Here is a 16200-nt window from a genome sequence, read left to right as displayed (position 1 = left end):
AGACTTGACAATGAAGGCTTTTTCTCATTTTCATATCCATTATAAAAGAAAACTATTAGACTTGTTTGTCTTGTAGCAGATGCACCTTCTTTGTGCTATTTTCATGCCTAATGTTAATTCTGATTATCATTAGAATTAATATGCCACCTCAACAAGCACATCAACTGACAGCAGAGAGGATGTGGCCACACTGCCCACTGGGGAGTGAGGGTCAGTCAACCTTGGGCTCAAATTGATGAAACCGAAAATTCACAAGTGTATTCCTGAGAACTGACTGAGCCTGTGCACATAAGACACCTCAGTTGCCTTTTAGCCTAGTTACAGAACATTGGCACTGAAAGGAACCTGAAGCCCCCCTGGAATATGTTTCAAATGAGGAGACTGAGGCCCAGAGAAGGGAAGTGATTGCCCAAGAACACCTGAGAGTTAGTAGCTGAACTGCAACAAAAATGCAGCTCTGCTGGGTACAGTGCAGTGGTTCTCAAACTTGGTGTACAGAAGAATCACCCAGAGAGCTAGTTAAAAATTCAGATCCTCAGGACCCACCCCTCAGTCATTCTTGTTTAGAAGTTCCAGCTTGGGAACCAGAATTCCATGTTCCAAACTCCCTCCCTCAGAAAGTCTGATGTCATTCAGATCAAAACAGGGTTGTATTGGTTTTTAACCTCTAAGGGATGGTCTAGTGAGTTTTTCCTATCTTCTGAGATCTGTTATGCAGAACAAGAACACAGCCTATAGATAACAGTAAAGAGGAAGGTCACAAAATAGCTGTGGGTAAAAGAGCAAAAATACAAATAATCCCCCCTGAAATTGTCACAATTTACACATTAACTGCAGTTAAATGGGCTGTGAGATACCAAACTGAATGCTTTTATCTTAATCAAGGGGCTCTAACTCAGTGGCCCATCCCAAGACCAGGCAGGTAGTCACAAAGGAAAAGCACTGACAAGTTCACCACCATGGTAAGCTCTGGGAATATTACATTCAAAGAGTCATCTCCTTTAAGTTCTGAGCTGAGATAGGATCACAATAAAAGTGACTAGACTCAAACAGCTACAAAATTGTACAATAAGCAAACTCACAAGTTTCTACATTTTTTATATTCACTGTTATACAGAATTGTAAATATAAAAAACAAATTAATAATCATTTCATCATTTTTATAAAAGAAGATTTTTTTTTTAAGTTCAGAACACATCTTACTAAATAAACCATTAAGCATTCTCTTAGGAAAGTTAGCCATAACTAAAAGACAAAATAACCTCCACCACCCACCCATTTCTGAAATTCCAATTTTTTGGACAGTGAAACTTTAGTTATCATACCTCCATGGACCAAATTATCAGTGCTTTAAAGTTAAGACAACTGGTGTATTAAAAGCTCATTTGCTGCAAAAGTCATTTTTCTTACTGTATGATTTTTCATTTGATTCTCCCAAATATAATATTGAATACTTAAGCAGTAGATATTATTGTGCTCCTTTTTATGAGTTAGAAGAATTTGGTAAGCATGCAAGATAATAAAATTTACTAAAGACACACAGTAGAAAGAGGAAGAGTTAAGAAAAGAAGCATGCTCTTAGGCTTCTGTCCTAAAGCACCACTAAGACTGTGTAGTGTATACCATACACGGCATGCATATACTATATATGGCATAAAGCACCACTATACACTGTACCACTTGGTCAACATTTTCTAATAACTATTGATTGTTTGTTAAATTTGGAAGCGTTCTAGAGATTTCTTATTATCTAATCTCCTGGGTTTAAAGACAGGAAAAATGAGTCCCAGAGAGATTCTATGATTTGCTCCCCAAAATCACAGAATTAGTCAGTGGATATGATGTGCCCTTTAAGCTCCACCTCTTACATTTTCTGGGGGGCAAGTTTTTAAAACTTAACATCCAAATCGTAATTTCAACCAGAGTCTCCTTGATAAGCAGATCAGGGGAGAATAGTTAAGTTCCTTTTATAGTCTTCCTCCTTTCTCAAGCCCATTCCTCCCACCCATGCAGACCCACTTGGATAACACCTCTCTGGCCATAAGACAGAAAAAAATGATAATAAGGCAAACACCATAATTAAGCTTCAGTGTAAGAAAGGTTTTAGCCACACAAAGACCTTTCAAGCAATTTATTATAATAACAACAACAGTCTCTAGCATCTATAAACATACATGTACATTTTCAAAAGTTTCAATTAAATGCTCACCATGTTGGCCATGTTGTAGTAAAGGAACTAGATCCAGGAGAGTCACCAAAGTCACGTAGAGGCCTTGATAGTCCAAAGAAGGGTAGTCTGACAAGTGAGCATCACGACTTTGCAGGCCACGTTCAGAGGGAGCATCTCGCAGGACGCTGTAAAGGAGGGAGCGAGTAACAGTAGGGTTGATGGAACTGACCTGCGGTCTTAGAGATGGGGTGAGTGGGAATGGCACAGGAAAAAGACACATGGTCATGGGCACTGTCAAATTGGAGGCATCTTGGTTTTCCTTCTTCCCTGTGCGGGACAAAATGCTGTTGGGGGGACAAAGAAAAAAAAGAGACAACAAAGACACAAAGAACAGCACATTACATTGAAATGACACTCTAAAACAAATAATAAAACACCAGATACATCCCACATAAGATGCAATTGCCACACCAGCAGCATCTACAAATCTAGTACGGGTCGCAGAGCTTCATGCACAGAGATACCAATAACGTAAGGTTTATTTTGCGGAAGTTGCATTGCATCTCATGTGTTATCTGGCTAGTAAGGAGCAAAAATATAAAAATGCATGTTTCAGTGCCAAACCCATGTTTTACAGTTTATTGATTTGATGAAGGCGAGGTTTCCGGAAAGGAAGAATGATGGCTTTGTCTAATGAGTTAGAGCTTTCATTGCTAATTAAAAGGAGTTTTCAAAGCAAAGGAAGTTTTCAGCAAGACTGTCTTAATCAGGTAAAGAAAAACTTGCAAAATATAGGTATGGCACTTGCAGAAACATGTTTTAGCAAAGAATAAACATGTGTGTTTATTAAGAGAGTCTTAAAAATCACATGTTTATTGCATCAAAATAATGTCTATATGTATATTATGATACTGTTTCATGACATTCTGTCAGTATCATTTGAGATAATGAAGTTTAAACAGGCATATGAATTTAGAAATAATACATATTTCTAAAATGTTAGCTAAACTACATTGGAAAAGCTATAAAATAATATAGAGTAGATGGTCCATAGCATATGTTTGTGAACTAATGATAATGGTTATTTATGTGTGTTTTTTAAATTTTGCATGTTGGGGAGGAAACATTTTATTTTATGAATACAAACAGAGGTTTATTAAATAGTTACCTTCAAAATTCTAAAGACTAAGCAAGCAGTATCTGTCATATAGCTGCACGTCATACAATAAGATCTCATATATATATTACTGCTGCTACTTACGTTATTATTCAACAAAACTCACTAAAAACTAAAGGAAAGATAATTTACAAAGTTAAAAAAATTTTAATGGAAATAAAAAGAAATTCTTAAACATAAATTGGCTTTCTTTTAGCACTAATTTTTAAATAAAAACCTTTTAGTAAAAGCAATAAAGCAGAAAAATTGCTAATTTAAAAATAGAAGAAATGACTGCTTAGCCAAATGTTTAGTTTTTTTAAATTAGGTTATACTATTTAATCATTAAAGACATTATAATGGTAATATCTATACATTATACTGGTAATATCTGCTGCACTTACAAAGTGCTTTGATATAGTACACTTCGATGTTAATCAAAATAGATAACAATTTATAAATGTTTCATTACATAGAAATAATCTTATCTTACACTTATTCTATGTGCATCAAACATTACTAAGTTCTTAGTTAATGATATTACATTTACAATTTTACAGTGGTGTGAAGAATTGGTTAGTGTCAAGCATGCTCGCTATTTCAAATTTACATTTATTTTTATTTACTCTTAGTGCAAAATATGTTACAATGTAAGAAAAATGACTACATGCTTTTTATTTTCCATGTGCCTAATTTACCTCGATTTCCTTTGTCTTCTGTTACCCAATGTCCAGGGAAAAACAATTAATAATAATAAAAATAACTTCAGAATAGTTATGTAATACTTCTTAGCAATAAATAACTTAAGATTTAGTGTAATTTTTTAATTTTTAAAGGGATTTAATTTACCTTTTTTGTGTGTGATGTATTTAACTTTGTAAGCTTATACTTTACAATGGGATAATATCAACATTCCAGTTACCCCTGCCTGCCTACATCTATTATAAATACCATCAGATTTTCCATCAGACTTTATACTTTCCTCATATAACTCAATTACTCCTAAAAGTACCCCCTTTAAATGCTATATTCTTGATAAACCCACTCACCAAAAATCTGTTTTAACCCTGTAGGATTTTATCCCACTGAAAATTCCCTTAAAATCACAATGGGTGTAAGTCAGAAATATTATTTCCCAAACTTCAGCCCTAAATTAGCCTACTACCAGCATCCTTCCAAAATTGCAACATGTGGCTCTTATAGAAGTGGCACGGAAAAACAATACTTTGCCTTAGAGAATAGAATTAGCTGTAGAGCATACATTAATGCTTTTCTCTAAATTAAGTACATTGCTCTCATCAAACTTTTCCTTGGTGGGGGAAATATAGCACATTATTCTTTTCAAATACACAGTAGTATTTTTCCAAAGTTTCATATAATTTAACAAACACTAGTCAAATCAACTTTGGAGGCTCTACATTGATATTTTTCCCTTCCTGTATATGGAGGGTTTCCAAATGATAGCAGCACCAACTTCATATACGTAGGGAAGAAAAAACGTCAGCACTGAAACAGTAAACTTCTCTCTCACTGCCTTTAGATTTAATAAGTAGGTGAGGTTGAGAAAAAATGGCTGAAGATGAATAATCCATGAAACCAGTTTTAAATTATCATTCATGTTTCAATGTAAGGAAATGTTTTCATTTGCGGAAAAACTTAAGAAGGGCTCATGAATAAATGTACAATGCATTGTGATTTCATGATGTTTTGTGAAGTTTATTCATTAAAAAAAAGAAACTTATTTCCCCAACCAAACTGTCTAACTTGGGAATGATAAAACCATCTTCCCCATCTGAGATTCTTTCCCAGAGGTCTGTACACCCAACCAAAAAGAATATTAAGAATGCCCTGCTCAGAAGAGTTTGACCCAGCAGACAACTCTTCACCTTTCCTCTTCACTCCTGAGATCCTCTTTACCAAGCATTTACTTCCAACATCAAGAGAAACCAAGAGAAGAGGAACACTGTGGGTGTGGGGAAAGATGAAGAGTCGCCCTGAGGTATCTATAGCACAGAAAATTAATATGTCAAATAAACTTTCTATAAGATTATGAACTTTGACATTTGAATTAGATTTATGCACTTCATAAAATTTACTTGATTATGCTATGCTCTAAAGCTACTCTGTGGACAATAAATCAGTCATTTGAAGGTCTGTATTTTGTTCCTAAGCCATTAGAAATTAGAATTCAATTAAGATTATCGAACTGAAACTAGAATCTCTTTTAAAAACATATTAAACATTTTCTAAAGAGTTAGCAGCAAGTAGCTTTCCCCAAACTCAATGATTTTCTTAAAAAGATAGTATGTGCTAGCAGTTTGAATGGCACCAGAAGAGTGATCTGGGGGAAGGAATTCCAAAAGAATGTTTGAAATAGGAAGACTAGAAGAAAGCCTTTAAATTTTCTCCCAGATAAAAGGCAAGATCCCTACAGAAGACCTTAGATGTTTAAAATATGGTCCCAGAATGCTTCTAATATAAAATGGACAGATTCCTCTGCAGCCATGAGGGGAGATTAAACTAGTTGATCTTCATAGTCACTTCTAATGCTAAAAGCAAACAAAAAACTAAACTCTGAAGTTGTGTATAAACTGTGTGCCCATTGCCACACTTAGACCCCTACTAAGTTAAAATGAGGACACCTCAGCACTCACACAAAATCTTACCCAGGACCCTCGGTCACTGCTAGATTAAGTAAATGCTCTAGAAGAGTTCCTGTGATGGATGAAATTTGGACTCAAGTCAATTCAATTCAACAAATACTTACTGATCCCCTTCTAAGGACAGAACATTGCTCTAGACTCAAGGGCCAGCAAGCTGAGTAACACAGAGGACTTGCCTGCTGCTCACCTAGAGTTTGGGGAACCTCCATGAATCTGAGTCCAATAATAAACTAAGTGGACCTATGTGGACTGTTCAACTGCTGAGATAGTCAATTATGGTCTCTATATTTCTCCACAAGTAATCTCTCCTCTCCTATGGATTAAATTAATTGAAGTTAAACACCTAGCCTAATCTCTGCCTTTGAAAATGTGTACAAACCTCTACTGAAATCAGAGAGAGTTGCGTGCATGCATGAATACCAAAGGACTATTACTCTAAAAATGCAATTGTGACTTAAATGATGCTGCTGGAACTTCAAGTCACATATTTTAACCAAAATAATTTTAACTTCATTGAGAATACCCAAAGAGAAAGACAGAGGGTTACTCTGTGAGAATATATCTTTAATGCTTTCTTGTTTCTTTCCAAGAACCTGAATTCTGAAAGCAAGAAGTGCTTCTGAATGTATATAATAAATTATATAAAATGCAAAGGAAACCATCTTGTTTGTAAGTAGAAAGCATTACTGTCAAAGAATCTTGGACACCAAATACTTAGACCATCTTATTTGTCTTGAACTTTCTAACAGCATAAGTAAAATGAAGAATTATAAATATGATTATTACGGGTGTATAAACCAACAATGAGAATGATGAAAATGACCATAACTTGGTCTAATACATAGGACAATAGTTGTAAGTTCTGTATTATTGGAATTATTGGAAAGTAAACAAAAGAGATGAAAAATTTTTTGGAAACTGAGGTAGGCAAAGAGAAGAAAGAAAATGCATTGGGTTCAGCCCAAGAGTTGAACCTGTGAGTATTAAAGTCCAGCCAGGGACTTGTTACTCAGTGTCTTCTTTCTTCCTCCCACTTGATGTGTGTGTGTCCTATAGGCTGTCAACTCTGCTCTGACCTACTAGCCACAACAAATTGCTGAGTGGGAGATAGCACTAAAACATCTGGGAATTGAAACACTGTCCATATCAGCTCAGGTATAGCTCAATTTAACTTTCAAAAGGATGGGGACTTCCCTGGCGGTCCAGTGGTTAAGACTCCATGCTCCCACTGCAGGGGGCATGGGTTCAATCCCTAGGCAGGGAACTAAGATCCCACAAGCCAGGCAGCGCGGCCAAAAAAAAAAAAGATGGTAAATCTTTGTGCCAAGCACTTCCTTTCCTCCCTAGATCTCAAAGAGAGCCAAAATTATACTCTATGGACTCATAATGGATGCCAGCATTCCCAAAGGCCAAACCAAGTTTTTACTAAAAGAAGTGCCCCTGGAATATGATAACCAGCAATAGTAAGGAGAAGCAGCATAGCCTAACTGTTCAGAGCATGTGCCGTGGATTAGGACCCCCAGGGTCGAATTCTGGTTCCAGCGCTCACCAGATATGTAACTTTGAGCAATTTAACCACTCTGTGCTTTAATTTCATTATATATAAAATGGGTATAATAGTATATTTATTTAATAGAATTAATATGAGGGGTTAAATGAGATGACACATGTAAAGTGCTTAGAAAAGTGCTTGACATATCATTACTATTACATATTATAATATAATATTGCTATGATAATAATAGCTATTGGTTAGTACTACCATTCGTTGTGGCTGTTGATATTGTCTGCCTTTGAAAATGGACTCAATTGCATAGAGTCTTTCCCAACAGCACTTGAATAAACTATTTTAACACTAGTTTTACCATTAAAATGCTGTCACCCATGATCATATTCTAATGATTCATTGCTCAAGAAAATGGAATCCTCATGTCTTGCAAACATGACTTCAATATCCCAAATTTCTTAATTTTTTGGCACCATGACTAAGACCTAAGCAGCAAGTTTCGAAGTGCCAACTAGAATGTCACAGTTTCTTTGCAAATGGAATTCGGAATTTGCTTCCTACTGAAAAGTGTCTCTCACTTAGAGAGCTTTCAGACTTCGTGATAAAGGAAAGTGTTTCCCGTTGAGAAGCCTGACCTCAAAGACAAAAGGAGAATTCAAGAGGACAGAATCGGATGCCTTGGTGCCTTATCTGATTATTACTGTGAAAACTGAGCTAATTATTCCACTGCCATTGGAAAAGAGAAATGTCCTATAACAAGGTCCTAAACTTACTATGTAAGTATGAAATCTATGAATCTGATAAACAGAATCCTTTTAACATAGAACAAGGACACTAGGGGTTCTAAAGAAGAAGAGACATTCCAAAGAATAAGAACACAGAGATAGTGGCACTGAAGACTAGGAGCTGACTTGCTCTAGTGAGGCTTCTTTCTACAAGGCATTCAGTCCGCCCAGGGCAAAGCCTTAGACTGCTGGGAACTCCAGTGCCACTATAGTCGTTCTGAGCTGGTGTTCTTTCCCTAATGCCTATCTTACAAAACTTTTGCTGTTATATAGCTGAAAGAAATGTGTTTCTAAAATCAGATCTGGAGTGAGGAGATCATGATAATGGAAGAGACCAAGCCTTAGAATTTAATGGAAAGTGAAGTCTGCTCTCACTTCTTCGATGTTATTTCCCCTACAATTGAGTCTTTACCTGAAAGGCTCACCTTTGTCTGCCTGCTTTTCCTAATGAGAACTGTGAAGCAGATGGGTCCCCCCTGTCTCTACCTTATAGTCAAAGCAGACAGTATAAAAAGGGCTGCCGTGGTTTTGTTTGTTGTCCTCCATATCGACTGTAAAGCATATTGAACACTTGAAGTGTTACATGGATTAAAAATAATTGTTATTATCATAAATTATGCTTCGAGAAATAGGAAATACTACTGATGAACTTAAAAATGCTTCGTAATTCTGATTTTCTTTAAGACCATATGTGTTTCCTGTTCTTAATTTTAAGCAAATGTAGGTTCTCCTTTTAATTCCACTCTATATTAGTGCCAAACATATAACTTTTATCACTATATAAATCTCTTGAAAAGGCGTTCAACTGAGGAAAGCAGGCAGTAGCCATTTTTATCAGTTAGGCCTCTGATCTCATCTGCTATATACACCCAGAAAGCTTGAGTCCAGACTCTTCTGGCAGAGCACTAGAAAACATAAGGCCCTTCAAGACTTTCAGTTCGATAAAAATTTAGGTCCCAATCAATTTAGTAGAACTACCTAATAATTCTTTCAAAGGACAGGATATTTTAAAGCTTACCTTAACAAGGTCTGAGAAAAGTATTTCAGGGTGTTTGCAATATCTGTTCCTGAAGGTACAGGATAAATGTTGTGGAGAACCCGGTTATGATATTCCTGTAAGTACCGGATCTTGGAAGCAACTAGATAAAAGCAAAAAAAAAAAAAGAAAAAGAAAAAAAGAAGAATCATCTTGTAATATGTATTAGGCATACAGTTATTTTTTTTAATGATCAGATACAGGAAGTTAATCAGTATTTTAAGGAAAATATGTAAATTTTTACTGGAATTCCATGATGGAAACAATTATAAAAGACCTTTAATTTACTTATAATTGTATTCCACACACAAAATTACTTTTAGTTATCTGGCTTAATATCCTAGTCACAAATTAGCCGTTACTTTTTATCACTAAGAAAGGCAGTACTCCAAATCATCCTATAATCACCCCCAAGTCAGCTTATTATTAGCAAAATAATAATAGATATATATCTCTGCCACCAGAGAATTATATTTAATAGTGCTTAACTAAAACTGGAGAAAACTCAAAAGGTCTTTCAACAACACTAAAACTCCTAAAATATAGGGAATCCGTTGCATAATAGCAACAATCAAAACCAGATTTTTAACACAATAAGTGATCATAAAGTGTGTTTAGTGAATGTTTGAACTGTGAGAATTGTTAACGTAGATTAATTTGGTGAGTATTAAGTAAGAATGCAATGACTGTGTGGTAACAAATTACAAAAAGTGAATGTCACATTTTTCGTCCAAGTAACTTCATAAATTAGGAGACTTCCTAATAGCTTTCTGAGCTTGGCTGCCCAGATCTTCTCAAGATTCAGGAGGGACTAAATAGGCTTATTTACCCTCCTAGACCTACCTGGAGTCACCAGCATTGTCCACATTCCTGACCTGACCTTTGACCTGGCAGCAGTGAATGGCCCAGTTCTAGTCATTCCTCTTTGCAAATCCCAAGGGGCCATGATGATCAACGTCTCTCAGGTCTCCTCTTCCACAGAGCTCTCAACACTGTCCATTTGTCCTTTCAATCTTTAAGGCTACCAAAGGAGCCTTTTAGGTGGTATGGCTCACTGTCAGCAGTTAACAGAAGACATATCAAGTCCTGGAGAAGCACGGCCTTGCTGTCCCCAACAGCCCATGGAAACAAGCTCCTGGATGCATTCTAACTGAAATGCTGGCTTACGCAACTTGAAGAGAGTCAAAATGCTTTTGATAGGCATGGGACGTAGAATCACAGAATGATGAGATAGCAGAACTAGAAGGACCTTAGAGACCTTTGCCCATAACCATTTCATTTTAAAGGTGGGGAAAATGAGGCACATAGGGAGTCAACGGCCGAGCTATACTAGAACTTATGAACCCTGACTCCCATCCAGTGCTCTTTCCACTATGATATACTCTAGAACACCATCTGAAATGAAGTCAGTATGCAGATAGTGGGTGTTCACTGCATGACATCAAAGCAGTTTTCAGCTGTTATTAGGTTAATTATAGATTCTAAATCTCACGTATACCATTTATCAGATTTGCCTTTTTTCCCCTCCTACTATCTGCACTGTTTCCATAATATGGTTAGCATTTTCCCACACAAATAAGTCTACATTGCAGATAATAACACCTTGAGTTTATATAGCACATCACCTCTGAAGAAAGCAACAAGTTTAAATCCATTGTCTCAATTAATCCCAATAAGTGTTTGGTTGTAAATAATTTTTTTCCTGAGATAAGGTAAAAGTAGATGATAGTTGAAAATGTTTCAGTTACATAATCTACAAAAATCCATTTTCTTCTCCATGTTTTTGATCTGCTATTCATCATCTTTTTTAAAATTACTTTACAGGGAACCCCTACATTAATACATAGTTCTGAGATCCAAGAATTTGAGATACGTGCTAGGCCAGCATACGCTTTCTGCATACCCACCATCACAATAATGCTTTGTTACTATGACTTTTCTCAAGCTTTAACATTCAGCAGGTTTCTGTCGAGTATTTCAGGAATACCATTAATCATTCTACCACCTTAAAAAGGTGTTGATAGTGCAGGTTTTGGACAATAAGCTCAAATGAGGAGAAAAGTCATAGATTCCCCCAACTCAATGCTTGCTCGTGATTCAAGAACTACAAAACTGTCACTACACAAAGACAGTGAGCATTCGAAAACGTGAAATGAACGAATGTGCTTTTTACAGTTCCTTTCATTAAAATGCAGCAAAGACTCCTTTCAATGGGTATCCAAATATGCAAGGGAAAGCACAGAGTCACTCCCTTCTTTGAGATCTTTTAACATTTTACAAATGTTACAATGTATTGCCTTTGTTTACTTACCTGTTTATTTTTCTTTACCAGGTTGTAAATTTCTTGAAGGCAAAAACTATACCTTATTCATGTCTCTATCCCAAGCCTAACACACTGCCTGGCACTTAATAGCAGGCACTCAATACATTTGCAGGATAAATGAACACATGAATTATTAATTTAATAACAGCACTATCACTTCGGGGTTTTTTGCATATATACCTGTCTCCCACACTAGATTGTGGACTCTTTTTATCCCTAGTGCCAGACACCTAGTAGGTGTTCAATAAATAATTGATGAGTGAAGATGGGGAAAAAAGGAAGAAAGAAAGGGGGAGAGAAAGAAGAACAAAAATAGTGGTGAGTAATCATTAAAAACAATTTTTTTTTATAGAACCGGTTGGAAAAATGTTCAAGTTAATTTGTTCATTGGTGAATGCAACAAAATCCTAGCAGTCACTGATTTATTTAACTTTCCTCTTTTCAACTATTTAAGAACAGCCAGAAAGGTCCCTGACATACAGTAATTTGTAATTGTGCTGAGGATGTGAATGAAATTCATTTACATTTCAACTTTGCACACAAGAGATGGTTGTTTGGCTGAGCACACAGCAGCCTCATGGCAGCAGAGAGTTCATATGTAATACTTTACTCCACCCATACGCCTAAATATTGCGGCAGAAACTCAGATAATTGGGTTGACTGGAGTAAACAAATCATCTCCAATCTCACCTGACCCTGAGGTTACATTTCTCTAGTAAGCTCCTTCTTCTACCCTCTTCAATCACTCTTTCATCTTTCTCCACACTTTTCAAGACTACCCCTACAGCCAGTTTTTTCGTTATACTTTAAGAAAACAGAAGCCATCTGCTATGGACTGAATTTTGTCCCCAAAAATTCATATGTTGAAGTCCTAATCTCAAAATGTGACTGTATTTGGAGATCAGGCCTTTAAAGAGGTGATTAAGTTAAAATGAGGCCCTTAGAATGGGCCCTCATCCAGGCTGACTGGTGTCTTTATAACAAGAGGAGATTAGAGCCCAGGAGAGACACCAGAGATGTACGTGCACAGAGAAAGGGCCATATGAGGACACAGTAAAAAGTCAGCCATCTGCAAGCCAAGGAGACAGTCCTCAGGAGAAACCAAATCTGCCGACACCTTAGTCTTGGACTTCTGGCCTCCAGGACAGCAAGAAAATTAATTTCTGTTGTATATGCCATCCTGTCTGTGATACTTTGTTATGGCAGCCCTGGCAAACTGACTAAAATACCACATTAGAGGAAGTCCTCTAAGAGTATAAGTAAAAGCTAAGAGTCTGAGCTCTGAAATTAAACAGCTCTGGACTAAGAATTTGGTTTTCTCTCTACTCAACCTCAGTTTCCTCATCTGTAAAACGGGGATAATCATACCAACTTCATGGGGCTATTGTGAATAATAAATCACTTACTGTGCTAATTACTTAGCATATACCTAGTACATATTCAACATACAGTAAATATCAAACATCAGTCCCACCACGAGTGCCCTCCATCCATCAGTTGTCTCTCCTACATCATTAATTTCTCCCTCCCTACGAAATTATTTCCATAACCATTCAAATAAACTCTAGAATCTCCCTTGTCAAAGGGAAACAAAAAACTTTCCCTCAACTTGACAATCCTTTCCAGCTATTGGCCTCTCTTCAGAGCCAAGATAATAAAGAGTTGTGTACACTCTCTCATCTCTCCATCATTTCTATTCTTACTTCTACTCACTCTCCAGTCTGGCTTCTACCTGCACCACTGCTCAGAATCTGTTTTTTCCACCATCGTCTAGAGTCTCCGTGTTGCCAAATCCAATGGGCACTTCCCAGCCATCATTTTACTAGACCTTTCAGCACATTCCATCCGGCCAATCCCTCCTTCCTTGAAACTCTCTCGTTGGTTTCCCTGACAACCACATTTTTTTAGTCTTCCTCCTACCTCCCTAGTGTATCCCTCTCAACACACTTTGCCACCTCCCTTATTACTTAAAGTTTAAATGTTGGAATTCCTCAGCACTCAGATTCTCTGCTCCTCTCTCAATATTCTCTCCACAGTTCCATCCATCCAAAGGGCTTGAAGCACCATCTGTACCAACTACTCTTGAATGTATATCTCGGGACTTCCCTGGTCGTCCAGCAGTTAGGAATCCTCCTTCCAATGCAGGGGACGCGAGTTCGATCCCTGGTCGGGGAAATAAGATCCCACATGCCGTGGGGCAACTAAGTCCGCGTGCCACAACTACTGAGCCCACGCGCTCTGGAGCCCGCACGCCGCAATGAAGAGCTCACTCGCAGCAACGAAGGACCCCGCATGCCGCAACGAAGATCCCGCGTGCCGCAACTAAGACCTGACGCAGCCAAATTAATTAATTAATTAAAAAGAAAACTACACTGAAAAGAAAATTGTATATCTCCATCCCAGATGGGGATGGATCGCTCTTCTGAGTAACAGACCTTATCTATTCAATTTCTCTTACAGATATTACACAGCAAACATGTCCAACGCTAAACTCTTATCTCTTCCCTCACCACCATCCATGTAATCCACCAAGTCACCCCAGCAAAGTGTCCTCGACAGCTCCTATTCCCTCTCCCCCACTCCTTAATCCAATCTATCACTAAGTCCTGTCAATGCTACCACCAAAATACACCTCCAACTGTCTTCTGTTCTTTATCTTCACTGTAATCACTGGGCACCATCATCTCCCGATCAATTCTAAAAGCCTCCTTACTCACCTTTCTGCTTATTTCTTGCCTCTCTCCAGTTCTTTCTCCTCAGAGCAAACAAAGAGATATTTTTAAAATATAAACTGTTTCACGCAAATCCCTCAGTGGCTATCCATTGCCCTCAGAATAAAATCCAAAATCCTTAACCAGGTCCCTGCCTATCTTCCAACCCATCATACCACAAAGGCCAGACACATTGGCTCTTGCCCCAGTTTTTCTGAACACACAAAGCTATTCTTTGCCTGAAAATCTTTATATGTGCTTGTCCCTCTTCCTACTATGCTTTTCCTTCCATATTTTGTCTGTCTAACCCCTTCTCATGCATCAAGGCTGACTTTAAATGTCACTTCCCCATGGAAGTCTTATGTCTAAATTGATTCCCTCTCCTCCACCCTCATTTTCCTCTCTCACAACACCCTATTCTTTTTTTCACAGTAGTTAGCACAATTCTTAGTTATATACTTATCTGGGTGATTGTTGACTATCTCTCCCAAGCGGACAGTAGGCTCCAAGAACTATGTCCCCTGTTCACCACTGTATATGCCCAGTGACTAGTGAATAGTGGGTGCTGAATTTACTGGATCCTAGTAAGAATGAAAGGAAGAGCAGGAAGGAGGTAGAAAGTGGCTTTTTGCAGTGGTTAAATGGGTTACACTTTGTTTCTTTATGAAAATAGCCAAGGAAGCCAAAGGTTAAAGCTGTGATGAAAATGAAGAAAACATGAAAGGGGGTCTAAGAAAGTGATGATTTTTATCCAGGCAAACACAAGTCTAATCTCTGCTCTCTGCTTCTTCATTGTTCATCCTATCCCTACCATTTTGGAAACTGCTACATTTTGAGAGAAAGAGCCACAGAAACAAAATTCAGTCATTCATTTTAGGCATAGATATAAAACTACAAAAATACTTTAACAAAAATAAACTAATAACTTGCTTTTCTTTAAATCTTAAGCATTTTCCTATGTCTCTAAATATTTTAATTAGCAATCCATTCCTATTTTTAAAATTTTAATTATCTATGCTTATTACCATAAAAGTAAAAAATTCGGGTAAGAAGATAAAAATTACCTGAAGGCCCACTATTCAGAGACAACCACAGACAACATTTTTGGTATATTATCCTTCCTGAAAATTTTCTCTTCATAAATATACATCTACAAAAATGGAGTTATACTGTATACAGATTTAGAATCTGCTTTCCTCACTTTCTATATCCGAAATATATTTCTACATCATTTCAATAGCTTTATAATTGTCTTTTTTGTAAGTGAATCATAATTTATTTACCAATCATCTATTTGTGAACTTTTGGGTTATTTTTACTATTCTATTCAATGCTGCAAAGAATACCCTTTTAAATATGTGCACACATCTTTATTCCTTAGAATAAATTTTTAATTGTGTAATTGCTGAGTCAAACAGGAAATACTCATTTTAAAGCTTTCGGTAAGAACTGAGACATTACCCTTCAGAAAGACAGTATCTCTTTACATACCAATAGTATATGTATAACTAATAATGAATAATAATGTTTATTGAATGTCCACTATTTATCAGGCAGTCTATATACATTATTTCTTAATATACATTATTTTTAATCCTCACAATAACTTTTCAAAGTGGTTATTATCATCTCCACTTAAGCTGAATAAACCAAAGCTCAGAAAGAGTAAATGACTTGCCCAAAGGCACAAAGCTAGGAAGTAGTAGAACTGACAGTTTAACTGGTTACAAGCCAGGCTTCTCCACCAGGTCACATTGTTCCTTAATGATTCTTACTAGTTTGATAATATTTAATTATTAAATATGATATAGCATGAAATATTGACATTTCCCCTATTCTATTGTTTGAC

At 36.8% G+C, this 16200-nt stretch overlaps 1 protein-coding gene across 1 annotated transcript in view; it reads right to left on the bottom strand.

The window, feature by feature from the left end:
- UNC79 (unc-79 homolog, NALCN channel complex subunit) overlaps positions 1–16200 on the bottom strand; it is a 251806-nt gene that overhangs the window by 206115 nt on the left and 29491 nt on the right. The window contains 2 exon segments of the mRNA XM_036842067.1: positions 2210–2355; positions 9300–9420. Of these exon segments, the coding sequence (XP_036697962.1) occupies positions 2210–2355; positions 9300–9420 (267 nt within the window).

Source organism: Balaenoptera musculus, chromosome 2 (genome assembly GCF_009873245.2).
Source record: "Balaenoptera musculus isolate JJ_BM4_2016_0621 chromosome 2, mBalMus1.pri.v3, whole genome shotgun sequence".
In the NCBI taxonomy this organism is placed as follows: domain Eukaryota; kingdom Metazoa; phylum Chordata; class Mammalia; order Artiodactyla; family Balaenopteridae; genus Balaenoptera; species Balaenoptera musculus.
Note: the sequence above shows the minus strand (reverse complement) of the source record. Positions and strands in the feature narration are given on the sequence as shown.